Below are 19,643 nucleotides of genomic sequence, written 5' to 3' on the forward strand. Positions count from 1 at the left end.
CTTTTGAAAGCTCCTTGTATTGTCCCCGAATATATTTGTATATAGTTATCATATCCCCTCTTAGACGCCTCTTTTCTAATGTAAATAAATCTAATTTAGCTAGCCTCTCCTCATAAGTTAGAATGTCCATCCCCTTTATTAATTTGGTGGCTCTTCTCTGCACTATCTCTAGTTCCATGGTGGCTTTTCTTAGGATTGGTGCCCAAAATTGTACTCCATATTCAAGGTGTGGTCTTACTAATGCTTTGTACAGGGGCATAATTATGTTTACTTCCCTTCCATCCATTGCCCATTTGATACAAGATAAGATCTTGTTTGCCTTTGCAGCTACTGCATGACATTGGGCACTATTGCTAAGACTGGTGTCTACAAGCACTACTAAATTCTTCTCATCAAGGATTCCCCCAATATATCTCCATTTCATTTGTAAGTTGCCTTTTTATTCTTGCATCCCAAATGCATAACCTTACATTTATCTGTATTAAACCTCATCTGCCATTTACCTGCCCACGTTTCCAGTCTCTCCAAGTCCTTCTTAAGAGAAATTACATCCTGCTCTGATTTTATTACCTTACACAATTTAGTATCATCAGCAAAGATGGAGACTTTGCTCTCGATCCCAACCTCAAGGTCATTAAAAACAAGTTAAAAAGCAGGGGTCCCAGTACCGATCCCTGAGGTACTCCACTCACGACTTTAGCCCAACCTGAAAAAGTTCCATTTATGACAACCCTCTGTTGTCTGTCCTTTAACCAGTTTTCAATCCAGGTGCATATATTATTACTGAGTCCAATTTTCTTTATTTTGTACACCAACCTCTTGTGTGAAACCGTATCAAAAGCCTTTGCAAAATCTAAGTAGACCACATCAACTGCATTACCCTGGTCTAAATTCTTACTTACCTCCTCAAAGAAACAAATAAGGTTAGTTTGGCAAGATCTATCCTTCATAAATCCATGCTGACTATTACTAATAATTTTGTTTTCCATTAGGTATTCCTGAATATTATCCCGTATTAAACCTTCAAATAGTTTCCCTACTATTGAAGTCAGGCTTACAGGTCTGTAATTTCCCGGTTGTGATCTAGCTCCCTTTTTAAATATAGGCACCACATCTGCTTTACGCCAATCTTGTGGTACTGAGCCTGTGAAAATGGAGTCCTTGAATATTAAATATAATGGGTTTGCTATTTCTGAGCTTAACTCCTTGAGAACTCTTGGATGTATGCCATCAGGGCCAGGTGCCTTATTTACTTTAATTTTTTCAAGTCGCTTATGAACTTCTTCCGCAGTTAACCAATTGTTCATTAATATGGAGGTTGTGGCTTCCTCCTGCGGCACTACTATTGAACTTGACTCTTCCCTGTTAAACACAGAGGCAAAGAATTTGTTTAATACCTCAGCTTTTTCCTTATCTCCAATAATCTGCCTACCCATCTCACACTGAAAGGGTCCTACTGGTATATTTTCTTTTCTCATTTTTTTGTTATTATGGTACTTAAAGAACTTTTTAGGGTTGACCTTACTTTCTATTGCAATCCTTTTTTCATTATCCATTTTTGCTAATTTGATTGCCCGTTTGCAATTTTTGTCACATTCCTTATAATTCTGATACGATGTCTCTGTCCCTTCTGACTTAAAGAATCTAAACGCCTTCCTCTTCTTGTCCATTTCCTCCCCTACCTGTTTATTTAGCCACATTGGTTTTGACTTATTTCTTTTATACTTATTACCCAAGGGTATACACTGATAAGTGTGCTTTTCTAATAATTTTTTAAAGACTGCCCATTTATCTTCTACATTTTTCCCTGCAAAAACATCATCCCATTGTATTACTGTTACGCCGATGCTCGCCACAAACCGGGACCGGACCGCGGGGCTGAGGTGGGGTTATATAATCACCGACCTGAGTCCACGCAGACTGATCCGGAGTGCGCAGTTCATAGTCGTACATCGCAGGGTCAGGATTGGAGAAGGCAGCATCGTCGTTAATGAAGCAGGAGTTCGGCAACAGGAAATCAGGAGTGCCCCGCTTCAGCTTAGGAGCGTGAGCGCGGGGGTGGCTTCTGCGCGAGGAGCGGCCTCGGCCCATGACGCCGATCTCAGCAGGAGGAGACAGCAGGCTGGCCGAAGTTCACCGCAGGGCAGCGTCGGGAAGAACCAACGCTTCAGCGCAGAAGTCCAAGGCAGGTCACTGCAAGAGGATCGCAGCAAGCCGCAGGAAAGGAAGGGTAGCCACTGCTAGGAGGGAATGCAGCAGGTACCGGTGCTGGCAACACGCTTCAGCACAGACGTCCCGGGTAGGCCACTGCAGGAGAATAGCAGCAGGCCAGTGCTGGCATCAACGCTTCAGCACAGACGTCCAGGGCAGGCCACTGCAAGGAGATAGCAGCAGGCCGCAGGAAAGGAAGGGTAGCTACTGCTAGGAGGGAATGCAGCAGTACCAGTGCTGGCATCAACGCTTCAGCACAGACGTCCAGGATAGGCCACTACAGGAGAATAGCGGCAGGCCACAGGACAGGAAGGGTAGCTACTGCTAGGAGAGAATGCAGCAGTACCAGTGCTGGCATCAACGCTTCAGCACAGACGTCCGGGGTAGGCCACTGCAAGGAGATAGCAGCAGGCCACAGGACAGGAAGGGTAGCTACTGCTAGGAGAGAATGCAGCAGTACCAGTGCTGGCATCAACGCTTCAGCACAGACGTCCGGGGTAGGCCACTGCAAGGAGATAGCAGCAGGCCAGTGCTGGCAACAACGCTTCAGCACAGACGTCCAGGACCAGGCCTCTGGATACTCAGGAACTTGGAAGGTAAGAACGCTAGGAGAGAGGCCTGGGGTGGTTTGTGGCAGAGACAGTAACATAGAGGTAGGAATAGCTATGCTCGGCGCTGGTTCAGAGCCAACGCCTAGAATATAAAGGGCGGAGATCCAATCACAGGAGGAGGGTGTGTGAGAATTCCTCCAATGAAGTAGCACAGGGCAGAAGCTGCAATGAGAGGCAGCACCTGTGCCATAGATTGCCAGAGGAAGCCTGCAACTGCACAGGTCTGCAAGGCAAAAGTCAAAGCCAGTAGTGGATTCCTTACAGTACCCCCCCCTTCAGGTGAGACCTCCGGACGAACAAGATCCATCACAGATTTGGGGGACATGGAATTGTTCCTAAACCTCCTTAGGCGAGAGGTGGCGTTGAAAGCCCATAGTTTGTTGGGATTCCTTACAGTACCCCCACCACTGGGTGAGAAGCCTGGGTGAACAGGACCATTCATAGGTCTGGGAGACATTGAGTTGTTCCTGAAGTGTCTCCGGCGAGAATTAGGTCCACAATCCAGATGTACATTGGCGAGTGCCATGAAAGACAGCGGTGGTACTGCAGTTCTTGGTACATGGACAATGGGACCTGAGGGCTCCGGAATGGGAACATCGGAAGGACAGTAGCCAGGTGTCCGGTGCATAGTAATAGTCCAAGAGTATGGGACACAGGACACAGATTGTTGGACAAAAATGGCAGAGGGACCTTCAGAGAAGGCAATGTCTTTGGTGAAATCAGCACGGAGGAAGTTGCGAGAGTCTTTAGCTTCCAAGGAATTCCGGGTGGTTGTTAGCAAGGGAATGGGGCGGGAGGGTTCACTACACACTATTGCAGCGGTACTTTTGATACCAAGCAGGGTTGCTATCCCAAGCAATTTGCGAGAGTCTGTAGCAGTGTGTATGCAACTCATGGTACTGGCAGTTGAAGAAGGATCCGCTTCCTTTGGTTTGTGATCTTTAGAGAGAATCAAATCCGAAATTGTGGCCTTGGCGAAGGACATAATAAGCATGTCTATACCCATAGTGGACCCATAGAGAACAGGAACGGACGCTTCAGGTAAAGCGACGAGGTCCAGTAAGGGTGTCTTCATCTTAGAGAGAGGCCAATTGCCATACAGATTGGGCACTTTGGGCACCGCACAGAGACCTGCGAGTAAGGAGTCTGTTTGAAAGGTGAGAAAACAGATTTTATCCAAAAAACAAGGCAGGCGGTTAAGCGGTGCATCAACCTTAGGGAAAAAAGTCTTGGGGTTAAAGCTGGGTGCCTCCAACACAGAGAAAGAAGACAGAGAACTAGAGCTTGGCTTCGGAGTGGAGGTCCCAGGTACCCAGGTCTCACATGATACTGTGGGAGAAGCAATGCAAATTGTTACTGTTTTAAACATAGGGTCTTTAACATCGGTAGCTCCAGGCACCTTTTTGAGAGGTAACCCTAGTTTTGGGACAGGACAGTCAATAGCAAGTACCCCAAGTATTGTGGAAGACACAGAGAAAAATAAGTCCATTTTAAAGACGGGATCTTCTGAAAAAAGGGAACGTTCCAAATGCGATACCCCTGAGTTCGTGGTAGTAGACATACAGTCAGTAGTGGATACCCCGAATACTGTGGGCGAATCAGCGTGAAACAGTATTATTACAGGAATGGGCATCCCAGACTTAAAGTCATTTTTAATCATCCCGGAGGCTGTGGCATGATCCGTGAGAGAAACTGGGGTAAACTCTCCAACAGACACAAGGGACATCTTGCTTGTTACAGAATTGGGTCCCTGAGAATCCCTAGTGAGGGCATCAGACTCCATGGGAGACTTAGTGACAGGGGTTTTGGAACTGATTAAAGGAATGGCAGGTATCACAGATTTACTAGGAGAAATACCTTGCAAAACAGAAATTTTAGTAAAGGTGATAGGCATCACAGATAGGGCAGACAGAAGTAAGCTAGGCAAGGTTGCTTCTATAACAGAAGATTTGGCAGCGGCAAAGCTTAACTCAGCGGCTGCTGGAGAACTTTTAACTACAATGAGAAGGGACTGCAGTTTTACAAAGTCAGGGATAAAAGGAGTCTCAAACTTGAAAGCCTGATCATTCAAAAAGAAGGGCCCTAACTTTAATGGTACTGAGGGAGCAACAGCAGATACGCTGATCTCAGAAGGGGTCACTTGGAAAGGAGAATAATATGTACTGTTCGCTTTAAACCCTAGGATTTAGGAAAAGGAGAACTCAGACAGTGCAAGTGGGGCAACCACGACTGTGCTGGCCTCTGAAGTGGGTATTTGGGAAAGAGTGTCTGGGACTTCAGAAACGACAACAGATTCCACGAAAAGGGGTCTATGCTCAGAAGCAGGGGTCTCAGCTCTCTGAGTGGCAGACGGGGTGAGTGAAATACCTAGGAGTAGGGATTCTGCGAACAGGTTTAGAGAAACAAACGGCTCCAGAATACTTTTTACTGGAGCCAGTATTATTGCCGAAAGTTCAGGGGGCATAGCCCCGAGAATTTTAGCCGAGTCAGAGGACAAAAGGGGTTGATCCTCTGAGGCTAAGGAGGTGTCCCTGACTGACGAACTAAAGGGATCTACCAAGGAAGGTTCACAGGGCTGACCTGCAGGGGTTAACATAGGAAAAACCCCAAGGGTTAAATTACTCTGTACGTGAGAATCAGAGAAATAGAAGCTAGTCTCCGAGAGTGGGGTCATAGGGGGTTCTGCCTCTTGCCCTAGGAACCTATCATTAGACTGCGGAATACTAGGGTTAGCAGTAGGAACCTCACAGAGCAGACTAGCAGGGGTTAATACAGAAAAAACCTCGGAAACAGAGCTTAGAATTTTTGGTTTAGGAAAAGAGGGCAAACAGGATTCATTCTCTGGTGCTAGGGAAGACACACTGACCTGGGTACTGCAGGGATTTACAGTGGGGAATGCATAAGCCTGACTAGCAGGGGTTAAGACCGAAATAACCTCAGGGACAGAACTTAGGGAGGTTAACTCAGGATTAGGGAGCGTGGCAGCTTCTTCCTTAGCGGGCAGCGACAGAGAAATGGTTTGACCATTCTTAGGAGAGAGAGGTAACCCCACAGGTTTAGTAACAGGACTGGTAGCACAGAGAATCTGCCAAGCAGCAGCATAGCTGGCAAGGAGGGGATCCTGTTCTATTATGTGAGTGTCTAGTGTTGAGGAAAATACATGGAGTGTATCTTGAGACTGAGCCAACATGAGGAGGGCGCTCTGTTCTACTAGATGAATGTCCAGTGATGAGGCCAGGGCATAGATTGCCTCTTGGGCGTCGGCCAGTTCCATAGGGTTCACATTATCCCAGGTTAAAGGGGAATCAGGGGAGCGAATACATTCGGCTAGAGACTGTTTTAAGCTCAGGATACAGTAAGCCTTAATAAAGAGATCACAACGGCATTGTCTTTGCAAAGGGGTTAAACCTTCATAGGTAAACATTTCATCCATCAGGGGTATTACTTCACACAAATACTGGCCTTCATAGTGGGACTGATACGCAGGACGGGACATAACTTCAGTTGGAAAATTGCCATCCCCCGCCACGGCGCGGTCCGGTTTTAACGGGCCGAGCATACTGTTACGCCGATGCTCGCCACAAACCGGGACCGGACCGCGGGGCTGAGGTGGGGTTATATAATCACCGACCTGAGTCCACGCAGACTGATCCGGAGTGCGCAGTTCATAGTCGTACATCGCAGGGTCAGGATTGGAGAAGGCAGCATCGTCGTTAATGAAGCAGGAGTTCGGCAACAGGAAATCAGGAGTGCCCCGCTTCAGCTTAGGAGCGTGAGCGCGGGGGTGGCTTCTGCGCGAGGAGCGGCCTCGGCCCATGACGCCGATCTCAGCAGGAGGAGACAGCAGGCTGGCCGAAGTTCACCGCAGGGCAGCGTCGGGAAGAACCAACGCTTCAGCGCAGAAGTCCAAGGCAGGTCACTGCAAGAGGATCGCAGCAAGCCGCAGGAAAGGAAGGGTAGCCACTGCTAGGAGGGAATGCAGCAGGTACCGGTGCTGGCAACACGCTTCAGCACAGACGTCCCGGGTAGGCCACTGCAGGAGAATAGCAGCAGGCCAGTGCGGGCATCAACGCTTCAGCACAGACGTCCAGGGCAGGCCACTGCAAGGAGATAGCAGCAGGCCGCAGGAAAGGAAGGGTAGCTACTGCTAGGAGGGAATGCAGCAGTACCAGTGCTGGCATCAACGCTTCAGCACAGACGTCCAGGATAGGCCACTACAGGAGAATAGCGGCAGGCCACAGGACAGGAAGGGTAGCTACTGCTAGGAGAGAATGCAGCAGTACCAGTGCTGGCATCAACGCTTCAGCACAGACGTCCGGGGTAGGCCACTGCAAGGAGATAGCAGCAGGCCACAGGACAGGAAGGGTAGCTACTGCTAGGAGAGAATGCAGCAGTACCAGTGCTGGCATCAACGCTTCAGCACAGACGTCCGGGGTAGGCCACTGCAAGGAGATAGCAGCAGGCCAGTGCTGGCAACAACGCTTCAGCACAGACGTCCAGGACCAGGCCTCTGGATACTCAGGAACTTGGAAGGTAAGAACGCTAGGAGAGAGGCCTGGGGTGGTTTGTGGCAGAGACAGTAACATAGAGGTAGGAATAGCTATGCTCGGCGCTGGTTCAGAGCCAACGCCTAGAATATAAAGGGCGGAGATCCAATCACAGGAGGAGGGTGTGTGAGAATTCCTCCAATGAAGTAGCACAGGGCAGAAGCTGCAATGAGAGGCAGCACCTGTGCCATAGATTGCCAGAGGAAGCCTGCAACTGCACAGGTCTGCAAGGCAAAAGTCAAAGCCAGTAGTGGATTCCTTACAATTACTACTAGATTAGACCTCAGTTTATTAAAATCTGCCTTTCTAAAGTTTAAAGTCTTTGTTGAACCCAAGTAATCTGTTTTTTGATAATTTATTTCAAATGATACCATTTAGTGTAGAACTCTATACAGTGCTTATACTACAGTATGTGGCAATAATAATAATAATAATAATAATAATAATAATATTTTCTTTGGCTCCTAAAAACAAGAAAAACGTTGTAGAGAGAGAATCCTTCTGGGATTAATATATACTGTATTAATGCATATATTTGAATAACATTGTAAGTTCTGGAAGGAATCAATTGGAAAAGTCGTCTGACCTTGAGGGAGTTTAAATGAATCCTTTTTTTTTTTTTCAATTATCTTCCTATAATCTCACTGAAATAGCTTTAACTTAATTACCATTTACAATTGCCTTGGCTTTTTATTCTATACATAAAGCATTGCAACAAATAAATTGTATGCATAAAAAAAGCAATTATCATTCCACCAAATGAAATAAACAAACAGCATTAAAATCGGGTGCTGGCACTATCAGAGACTTTGCTCTGGAATTTGTCTTAGTTAAAAGTGAATCAGTGAGCATCATTTGCTGCCATTACTTTATGCACTGAAGAATAGCCACATTTTTTCAGTGGCACGACAGCTGGAGTTTTTTTCATTTGATTAATCTATTGCTTTTCTTTTGGATTCGGTAAATAACTTCCCATGACTCCTTTAGTAAATAACCCCCCATGTGATAACGTATAAATCTATTGTAGGTCCAAGTGGGTTTTGGGAAGACGGTTTTAGAGTGCACCCGAGAGACCAGAACTCATAATTTTCTTCATTTCTCGCTTCAGTGGGCTGTAAACTGATAAACTCAGAGTTAAAATGTAAAACTTAGGACTAAATGAGACTCTAGCAGGGTCCTATCTTTCACCCTTCTCCAATGCACCATGATGTCACTCTGACAGGTTTACGTCTTTCCACCAATCCCCAAGGGAGTTGCATTTATTCAAAGACAATATACAATACTTCTTGTTATTCACAGTGCAACCCCCAGACTTGTATCACATTTCTCCAACATTTAAATGAATTTAACAGACAAAGCTACAGTACCACTCACATATCTACCATTCCATTGTCAGAGGTCAATTTAATTTCTAGCTAGCTACCTTAACACCTACATTTCCTAGATATTTCAGGTTTTCTATGACTCACATCATCGCAACACAATGCCACATTTTGTTATTATCAAACATAAAATCCCATCCACTGTAATTGAACCTCACATGCAATTCAATTAGTGACCCTTTGTGTAACCTGCTGTAGGATATCTTTGCTCTGCTCTCTTCAATGTTATACTGTAGCTTGTGATCCATAACTTCACCTATTTTTCTTAAGCATTTGGCACACTGGCAAAAGCTCTCAAGCTTCTTTAAAATATTCTGAAACATAAGCTTTCTGTTAGTTCTATTATTATTCCTTATGTGTCTTAGAGATGGTTGTGGCACCAAAGGATTCATACTGAGTGGCATCCCTTTTGGAACCATGGACCCTCTGCACCTAAACCATGGCAGCCACTGTCCCTGACACTGCAAACATTTGCTTATTTGTCCACGATTCCGGGGACAGTAAGTTAGCATTGTTTCCCAGAATGATACAAAAAAAAATCTACTTTATTAAAGATGGAACATCTTTTCAGCACCAGCAATAGCTTGATTGTGTAAGGTAAATCAAATGGCACCTGCAAATGAAAGCTTTCTCACACTGCTATGCACTCACAGACCATACTGTATCATGTGCAACTACATTATTTTTTAAGCAATGCGGCTCCAAAGATGTGTAACTTCTGAACAGCACGGCTGAGACTAGAATTACTGGAACTCTTGAATTATTCTCTAGAGTGACTAGGTTATGTATTCTACCTTATTTCCTCCCAAATACAAATCCACCCACTTCATCCCAATTTTTCATATATCTCCCACACAATAACAGAAACATAGAAAGACAGAGATTAATAGATACCCCTTGGCATATCTACATTACTCTGCCTATTCTCCCATCACCAATACTTCCTACATTAATTCTCATCTTCAATCTCTCTCTGCACTTAAATCCCCCTCTCTTTTGAAGTAGGCTTTTGTCACGCTCCTTGTTAAAAAGGCCTTATTTAGCCAGCCTCTTCTAGCTACTTCCCATTCTCCTTTCTCCCACTTACTTCCCAACTTTTCAAATGACTGACACTGCATGCCATCTGCTAAGTCACTTCTCACACCCTCCAGTGTAGATTCTGCTCCTAACCACTCGACTGAGTGCTTTAGAAACACTGGTCTTCTAATGGCAATTCTTACCACTTTCCTATCACCCTCTCTACCCTCTACCCTCTCTTACCACTTTCCTATCACCCTCTCTACTGCCTTCAACACTGTCAATCATCCCTCTCCTCTTCAACACTCTAAAATTCATTGACCTCCATAACAATGCTCTCTCTTGGTTCACCTCCTACAGAACTTCCCTGACCACTCCATTGATGTCTCATTTGCTGGTACTTTTGTCTTTCAACTCCCTCTTTCTATATGAGTTCCACACAGACCTATGTTCTTCTCCTTCGATAACTACTTCCATGTGAATCAATCCACTTGTTTATTTCCTATGCCAGTACCATATCATTTTCTGCTCCTGCATATTCCACTACTACAGTATCTTAAACTCAGTATATTGAAAACAGAACATGTCGTCCTCCTAAGCACCAATTCCAATGCATGCCCTAATCCTCAATTAGCAATAAAGACTCCATCATTGTCCCAATGATGAGAAGTTATCTTTGTCTCCTCCTTCTACTTTATTCAGACTTGTCAAATGTCCACTAATCCTGGACATACAATTATTACCCAGGGTAAAGCTTGAACTTTAGGGAAGTTGCTATGCTAAAATAGAATATCAAGAAACAATGCTGCAATGGTTACAATGTAAGAAGTAATAGATTTTGAGTACCTCTTGGAGTGTAGATGAGAACTGTATCTCTTGTAGGTGGAATGCGGGTTTACATTGAAAAGTAATACTGAGAATTACTCCTAGAGACCCAAGGTGCACCCTGCCCGCTTGGAATATTTCTGCATTCACCGACTCTGAGCACTCCACGATATCACCTGAAGCAGTCATCATGGTCAGAGTAACCACCTGTTGGAAAACAAGGTTTTTTTTTTTTTTTTAAATCAATGCAATAATTACTATACAGAAAAAATAATTGCAAGGTCCATCCAGAATAACGAATTGTAGTATTCCACTGTACTAAAGGGAAATTAAATTGTTAGTTTTAACATATATAAAAGACATGCAAAATGGTGACTACATTTAGGATACATTTTAGGGAACTTCCAGCACAATATACTAATGCAACAGATTGTTCAAATATGATTGACAACCCAGGTAGAAAACTTTAAAGTTGCATTAAAAAATAAAAAAATCGGCACATGAATTTGTATATACTGGGTACAGTATGTATATATGTTTGTTTGTTTGTATGTATGTATGTGTTGTGATGCCGTCACTGCCCTCTAAGGGCTAGAATGGGGCAGTTGTGGGACCTTACAGCTCTCATAGAGTTAATCATTCTGGAAAGGTCTGTTCAGCTGTGAGTTAATGAGCTAATTAGCCTAGCCTGTATAGTCAGGAAGTGATACAGAGATTCCCCCCCCCCCCCATGTTGCAAGACACACACTGTTGAGAGTTATACAGAGAGGGTGAGAGACGCTGCTGCTATACTGATCTGAAGGCACACACAGACAGCCCTGTGAGAGACTGAAAGGAGACCTGCTGCAGGTATACTGGGTAAAGTGGGGAAAGAGTTTAGTTCTCCCACGATTAGTTAGGGACTAAGCAGTATTAGTCAGTACTCCTGGAAGGAGTTAGGTCTTTTGTTTCTGTTTTGTGTTATGAGTTAACCCTGTACCTGCTTTGTACCCTGTAAATAAACCCCTGCTCTGAAAGTACAGTGTTTCCTGCCTTTGATCTGGACAAAAGATCCGACGCTGGGACTGAGACGTCACAATTGGTGGAGAATGTGGGCAGTCCACAAGGCAGTCAAAGGGGAAAATGGAGGAATTTCTGACCTCGCTTCAGTAGAAACAAACAGAAAATTCTGCAATTATAATGTGGGGTTTGCATCAATTGGCAAAGACCCAAGAGGAGATGTCAAAATCCTATAATGAAAGTTTACTACAGATGACAAAGTCACGAACTGAAAGTACGGCGGCGTTAGTACAGCAGATGGCGCTGTCCCTACATCAGACGCTAAAAGAAGAGCAAAACGAGGCGCAACTTCGCCTACACTAGGAGCTCCAAGTGTTGGGAGAGAAAATTACCGCCCAGCCTAGAGTGGCCCCACAGGTCGCTCACCAGGTAAAAACACACCTCATTCAGAAAATGACGATGGACGATGACGTTGAGGCGTACCTGTCAATCTTCGAGCGCACCGCAGTACGCGAAGGGTGGCCAGCTGAGCAATGGGTGGGAATAATTGCTCCCTTCCTGGTGGGTGACTCACAACAAGCCTATTATGACTTAGAGCCCGAGCAAGCTAAAGACTATGACACCCTGAAGGCGGAGATTATGGCACGGCTAGGGGTCACCCTCGTGGTTCGGGCCCAACGGTTCCATTCCTGGCATTATGATATAGAGAAGACACCCCGCTCTCAACTCTATAAACTTATACACTCTGCAAGGAAGTGGCTCCAGCCTGAGGTATGTTCCATCGCTGCAGTTGTCGAAAGGGTCGTTATAGACCGGTTCCTGAGGGGTCTCCCCCGCACCATCCAGAAGTGGGTGAGCCAGAGTGATCCCAAAGACGCCGAACAGTTGGTTGCTTTAGTCGAATGTTACTTGACTGCCGAAAAGATGTCCAAGAGTTCAAGTCCAGATGAGTGCTCCGGTTCTCGTTTCCTGCGCTCCAGGAGGTCCAATAAGACTGTTCAACCGAATAGGAATCCCCAAGGACTCATTGACTTGCATAAAGGAGTAGGAAGTCCCACAGCACCTAGGAGGGACTCTGGTCTCGTTGTTCCCAGTAGACTGGAGACTAAACACCGACCCAGTTTTGGAAGGTATGTAGAGTGCTACAGATGCCATGAACTTGGACATGTGGCCGCAGTTTGCCCTCGGAACGCGGAACCAATGGAATGTAACTTTTCTGTAGGGCATGGTTCACGCTGGGTTTCTACGGTTCAGCACAGTTCTTGCAGTTCAGAAGAGGATGATGAGGACTCCTATGTGGCCCCGCGGAAAGGACAACCTCCGTGTGCAACAGAAGCTGCAGGGAAAGTTTACTCCGTGGCATCAGAAAAACCAGAGGTGGACTACAACACAGAGCGCTTGGCGCAATCGTCACAGGAGTGACTACTAGCCTTGGTATGACAAAGGCTACCGATACCGCCATAAGCAGAAATCCAAGTGAGTCAGACCAAAAGAGTGTTGACTGGAAACGGTTCTATGAGGCATCCCAACAAGACGTTCAACGCCTCATCGGCAAGCTAGAAGTTTCTCAGCGAGAGGTCTGCACGTTAAAAACAGAGCTGGGTAAAGTAAAGCAGCAAGTGCTACAGGAGCGACTGAGTACCCAGTGGGTCCCCGCCAAGCAGCTGATGAGCCTTACCCGAGCATCACTGGAAGCAGAATACAAAAAAACTAAAAATGTCCAAACCTTGGAATCTGAAAAACTGAAGTTGGATAAAAGGCTTCTAGAGCTAAAGCGGATAACTGAACACACGTCCCAGCAACTCACAGCTACAAAGGAGGATAACCTCAAGCTGGAGAAAGAGCTGGAGAAGCAGAGAGCCTGCTCCATCACCAAAAATCAGTACACCCAGGAGAAAGAGGCATGGAAAACAGAAGCAGCAGCAATCCTAGCGACAAAAACTACAGAGATCCAAAATCTGAAGGATGCGCTGACACAAACCCAGAGCAAGCACCGGGAAGAGATGAAAGCCCTGAGAGGAATTGAATTGTCAGCTGCCTTGAGCCAGAAAAGAAGTATAGAAGGACAGCTTCAAGACCTGAGGAAGGACCTGGAGTTTGAGCGTGCTGGCCGCAAGAAGGCTGAGAAACAACAGCGTGACCTTTTCGAAGAGCTCAAAGATCTGAAGACTGAGTGGGACACTACGCTGGACTCTATTACTGCTCAGCAGGAGGTCTAATGAAGAAAATCTTTAAGAAGAGGTGGATGTCAGACATGTCTGACAAAGAGGTTGGTGCACGGGATAGTGCACGGGCCGCTCACAGGACAGTGTTTCGCTGGGGGGAGGGATATGTGATGCCGTCACTGCCCTCTAAGGGCTAGAATGGGGCAGTTGTGGGACCTTACAGCTCTCATAGAGTTAATCATTCTGGAAAGGTCTGTTCAGCTGTGAGTTAATGAACTAATTAGCCTAGCCTGTATAGTCAGGAAGTGATACAGAAATTCCCCCCACCCCCATGCTGCAAGACACACACTGTTGAGAGTTATACAGAGAGGGTGAGAGACGCTGCTGCTATACTGATCTAAAGACACACACAGACAGCCCTGTGAGAGACTGAAAGGAGACCTGCTGCAGGTACATTGGGTAAAGTGGGGAAGAGTTTAATTCACCCATGATTAGTTAGGGACTAAGCAGTATTAGTCAGTACTCCTGGAAGGAGTTAGGTCTTTTGTTTCTGTTTTGTGTTATGAGTTAACCCTGTTACCTGCTTTGTACCCTGTAAATAAACCCCTGCTCTGAAAGTACAGTGTTTCCTGCCTTTGATCTGGACAAAAGATCCGACGCTGGGACTGAGACGTAACAATGTATACATATATGTGTGTATATATATATATACATACAGTGGCGACACACTTTATTCTCGCTCGGCTAGTCCCGCGAATTCAGGTATACCCGGGTGTATTCAGGTTTCTGATCGTTTTCTGCCAGAGTGCATTGCGTTATTTTCCCGGCAGGGATTTAAGCATTTTATTCCGGCTGGCTGCAATACTGCAATGCCGTTTAAAAACACATGGTGGCACTTGCGAGCTGTTCTCTTTGAAGCCATCCCCTATAATGAATTGTAATGCAGTATATATACTGTATATATATATATATATATATATATATATATATATATATATATATATACTGTATAACAACTACCCTATAACCCCTAAGATACAGTACTGTACACATGCAGTACTGTATATGCACATACATAAATGATACTACTGTATGGGCGGCGGGGGCGAGATGTGTTTGCAGCAGAGAGAGATCCGCTGCTCTCTCTCTGCGCAAACATCGGCACATTAAAAATTATTTTAAATACATTTTTATTGATAGTGTAGATGTGCAGGGGGTCTCCGGAGCTGAACCGCGTTGGTTTCAGGTCTGGGGACCCCCTGCTCCCCGAGATACAGGCCCCTTTAAAGGTCCCGATCACGTGATCGCGGCCTGTAAACCAAGCAGAGCAGAGGGATACCGGCACCCCCTAAAGGGGCCTGTATCTCGGGGAGCAGGGGGTCCCCAGACCTGAAACCAGTGCGGTTCTGCTCCGGAGACCCTCTGCACATGTACAGTATAAATAAAACACATATATAAATAAACACTCATTCTTTACCTTAGCGGCTATGCGCTATGGTAAAGAAGCAGCATTTCTGTATTTTAATAATATTGTACAGTGAGCAGGGGGTTCCCTGAGCCAGAAATTAATGCTCAGGGGGGCTCCTGCTCAATATTATTAAAAATACAGAAATGCTGCTTCATTACCATAGCGGATAGCCGCTAAGGCAATGAAGGGGTTAACCCACCGTGCCCGCTTTATTGTGGGTAGCTGGGATGGGTGAAGAGGGTATTTGGCCCTTGGTGTGAGTTTAGGACTTGCGGGGGGGCTTGCGGGTGCACTTAACCCCTTCACGACCGTAGCAGTTAATACCGCTACGGTCATGAAGGGGTTAAGCCCTCCCGCTACCCCCCGCAAGCCCTAAACAAGCACCGTTGGGGCTAATACCCCATTCACCCACCCCCGCTACCCACAATAAAAAAAAACTCACACACAGCAGCCGCCAAAAAATAAATAAATAAATCTAAATAAATAAATGACAATAAATACATTTGAAATACATTTTTATTGATAGTGTAGATGTGCAGAGGGTCTCCGGAGCTGAACCGCATTGGTTTCAGGTCTGGGGACCCCCTGCTCCCCGAGATACAGCCCCCTTTATGAGGTGCCGGTATCCCTCTGCTTGGTTTAAAGGGCCCGATCACGTGATCGCGGCCTGTAAACCAAGCAGAGCAGAGGGATACCGGCACCCCCTAAAGGGGCCTGTATCTCGGGGAGCAGGGGGTCCGCAGACCTGAAACCAATGCGGTTCAGCTACGGAGACCCTCTACACATCTACACTATCAATAAAAATGTATTTTAAATGTATTTATTTATATTCATTTGTTTATTTATTTATTTAGATTTATTTATTAATTGTGCTGCTGCTGCAAGTCCTAAACTCACACCAAGGGCCAAACACCCCCCTCACCCCCGCTACCCCCAATAAAAAAAATTCAAGCACAGCAGCCCCACAATTAATAAAAAAATCTAAATAAATAAATAAATACATGAAGAGAAATAAATATATACTGTATATATATACTGTATATATATACAGTATATATATAATAATAATCCCTATACATTTACAGTATATACTGTGTATATATATACTGTATACATACATATATATATATAAAAATCTAAATAAATAAATAAATACATGAAGAGAAATAAATATATACTGTATATATATACTGTATATATATACAGTATATATATATAATAATAATCCCTATACATTTACAGTATATACTGTGTATATATATACTGTATACATACATATATATATATATATATATATATATATATATATATATATATATATATATATATATATATTTATATATATACACACACACACACACACACACATACATATATATATATATATATATATATATATATATATATATATATATATATATATACAGTATATATATACACACAGTATATACACACACATGATGAACCAATATACAAATACATGTACTGTAGAATGGTTATCAAAATCATACTGTCCTACAAATAACGCTTCTCTATACAGACCATAATAATAATCCATTTAATAGTCCTAACTGATCTTACAATATAAAACATAACATTCCAATCCACACAGTACATTGCATTTACATTGTATAAATGATGCATAAAATCTATGCACCATATACATTCTGCAAATGAATGTTAACAATATAATTGCAAGCTACTGTACCAGTAAATACAAACACTTCCAAATAAGTCAACTATTTTAACCAATCAAGTAAACAAAAATCAATATATACTGTAAGTACCAACCAGAAAACACAATTTAAAACCAAAGCTAACCCTTACAATACCAAGGATTACATCTATCTAATTGTAAAAAACCTTATACATTATACAGAGGCGACACGTTTAAATTGAGCAGGGCTAGTACCGCAAGCCGGGACATGCCCCGGCTTGCTAGCCCCACTCCCTCGCTGTGCCGCGCGTCACCGACGCGCGGTCACGCGTCATCGGGTGCCTGCGCCCCCTGCATGCGCGTCCAGGGGTCCTCGAGGGAGCCCTGGTGTCCCGCGATGTGGGGGACGGCAGCAGGGGGTTCCGGGGGACCCGGCGGACCCGGCGAGCAGAGGAAGAAAGCCCCGATCGGAGGGCGCTCCTCCGAGGCTTCGGCGCGCGCCCGGCACCCTCCGGCGCGCACCAGGTTACTGCTGCGGCCGAGACCGGGCAAATGCTCGAATAAACTCGGCCGCAGCAGTACACAGCATTGCAATAAACAAAATACATGATGAACAATACAGAACATCCCCTGTATCTCCCTGCCTTCAGTGTAATCTGTTTAAAGAACCCTCCCCCCTAATGTTTCTGTTAAACAGATTACACTGAAGGCAGAGAGATGTAAAGCCCCCTCCCCCCTAATGTTTCTGTTAAACAGTTTACACTGAAGGCAGAGAGATTTAACAGAAACATTAGGGAGGGGGGAGGGGTCTTTAAACAGATTACACTGAAGGCAGAGAGATGTTTCTGTTACAGTAAATCTCCCTCCCTGCATTGCTGTCAGTGCAGTGTATGTAAATGTGGGGAGGGGGGGGACCCAATGTGCATACTGTGAGGTCTAACCACCCTCACCCCCTACCCACATACTGTTACTCCCCCCCATCCTGGCCATGGCCCCTCCGCTTCTGCAAAACAGAGACAAAAATTAAAACATCCAAAGTAATGTCCCCTAACCCCTTAATCACCATAGCGGTTATTAACCGCTACAGTCATGAAGGGGTTAACCCACCCTCACCCACCACTCGGGATGCCTACATACCCTCCAACACTAACCCCCCCCACCCCCCGTGAGGCCTAACCACCCAGTCAGTACCCACAAGTGCGGCCTACCCACATACCGTTGGGGAAACACCCCACCCCCAGTACCCACAATAAAAACAGTACTATGACCCACAATAAAAAGCATTATATTTATTAAATACATACCCACCCCCTGTGCCCCCCCCATAAATACAAGATTTATCCTTTTACATACAGGGTTCATAACGCAGCCCCACGCTAGTCCCCGGTGGGCTGGCAGGGCACCTGGACAGACCTACAGTTTACCAGCAGCCCTTTTTACACAGGTTCTGGAGGCCTGCTGGTGGATCCTGCCAGCACCATGGCACCCAGGTGGTCTCCTTGGGTCACCGTGGGCCATAATTGGGTTCCCACGGTAGGCCCAAGGATGTCTGGGAGCCCCGGGTCAAACCCACAGGTGTCTGCGGGGCCTCGGGTGGTTCCCTCGGGGGTCTGGGAAACTCACGGGTGCTCACTACGGGTCCGCGGTGCCCCCACAGAAGTGGGACCACACATCGTCATCCCCGCAGACTACCAGCCTGATACCCTTGGGATACCCGGAAATACCCGGAGGTGGTCTCCATAGGCCCCACGCAGAACCACGGAATCAAACCCTGAATGTAAAAAAAATAAACCTGGCCTATACATTCAATACATACACCCTCCCCCCCAACACCTACAGTACAATAATGTGCAAAATAACTATTATCCAGATATGGATAATAGATTAATTGCCCATTATTAAAAACATTAACTAGCATATACAAATAAATAAAGTACTACTGACCTCATCAATACGAAGTGTCCGTTGCCAGCAAAATCCTTGTCTTGTCCACAACATACATAGCAAATACAAAGCCAATACATTGCAATTACATTCAGATATAAATTAACCCCTTAAACACCTTATCAGATAATAACCGCAAAGGTAATTAAGGGGTTAAGCCACACAGGACCGATACCCACCCTTCACCCATGAATTTGTACTGTGGCTTCATCATGCAACTATATATATATACTGTATATATATACAGAGAGACAGAGAGAAAGAGAGAGAGATATATACAGTATATATATATATACACACACGTTATATACACACCCATGATAAACCAATATACAGTACAAATAAATGTAGAAGGGTTATCAAAAGCATACTGCCCTACAACCAAACACTTCTACATACAGACACTACATTAAAATCAATTTCCTTTAAAAATCCTAACTGATCTCACAATCTACTGTATATCATCACAAACCAATGAAAAACCTCACATTCCAATATATATGATGCATAAAATCTATGCACCATATACATTCTGCAAATGAATCAACCAAGTAAACAAAAATCAAAAGCCAATACATTGCAATTACATTCAGATATCAATTAACCCCTTAAACACCTTATCAGATAATAACCGCAAAGGTGATTAAGGGGTTAAGCCACACAGGCCCGATACCCACCCTCACCCATGAATTTGTACTGTGGCTTCATCATGCAACTATATATATATATACTGTATATATATACAGAGAGACAGAGAGAAAGAGAGAGAGAGAGAGATATACAGTATATATATATATATATATATATATACACACAT

The 19,643-nt window shown here is 44.8% G+C and overlaps 1 protein-coding gene across 1 annotated transcript in view; it reads right to left on the bottom strand.

The window, feature by feature from the left end:
- LOC142493904 (L-gulonolactone oxidase-like) overlaps window positions 1-19,643 on the bottom strand; it is a 272,413-nt gene that overhangs the window by 182,209 nt on the left and 70,561 nt on the right. The window contains exon 6 of the mRNA XM_075598611.1: window positions 10,615-10,800. Coding sequence (XP_075454726.1) covers window positions 10,615-10,800 — 186 coding nt within the window. The remainder of the gene's footprint in view (window positions 1-10,614; window positions 10,801-19,643) is intronic.

Source organism: Ascaphus truei, chromosome 4 (genome assembly GCF_040206685.1).
Source record: "Ascaphus truei isolate aAscTru1 chromosome 4, aAscTru1.hap1, whole genome shotgun sequence".
Lineage (NCBI taxonomy): Eukaryota > Metazoa > Chordata > Amphibia > Anura > Ascaphidae > Ascaphus > Ascaphus truei.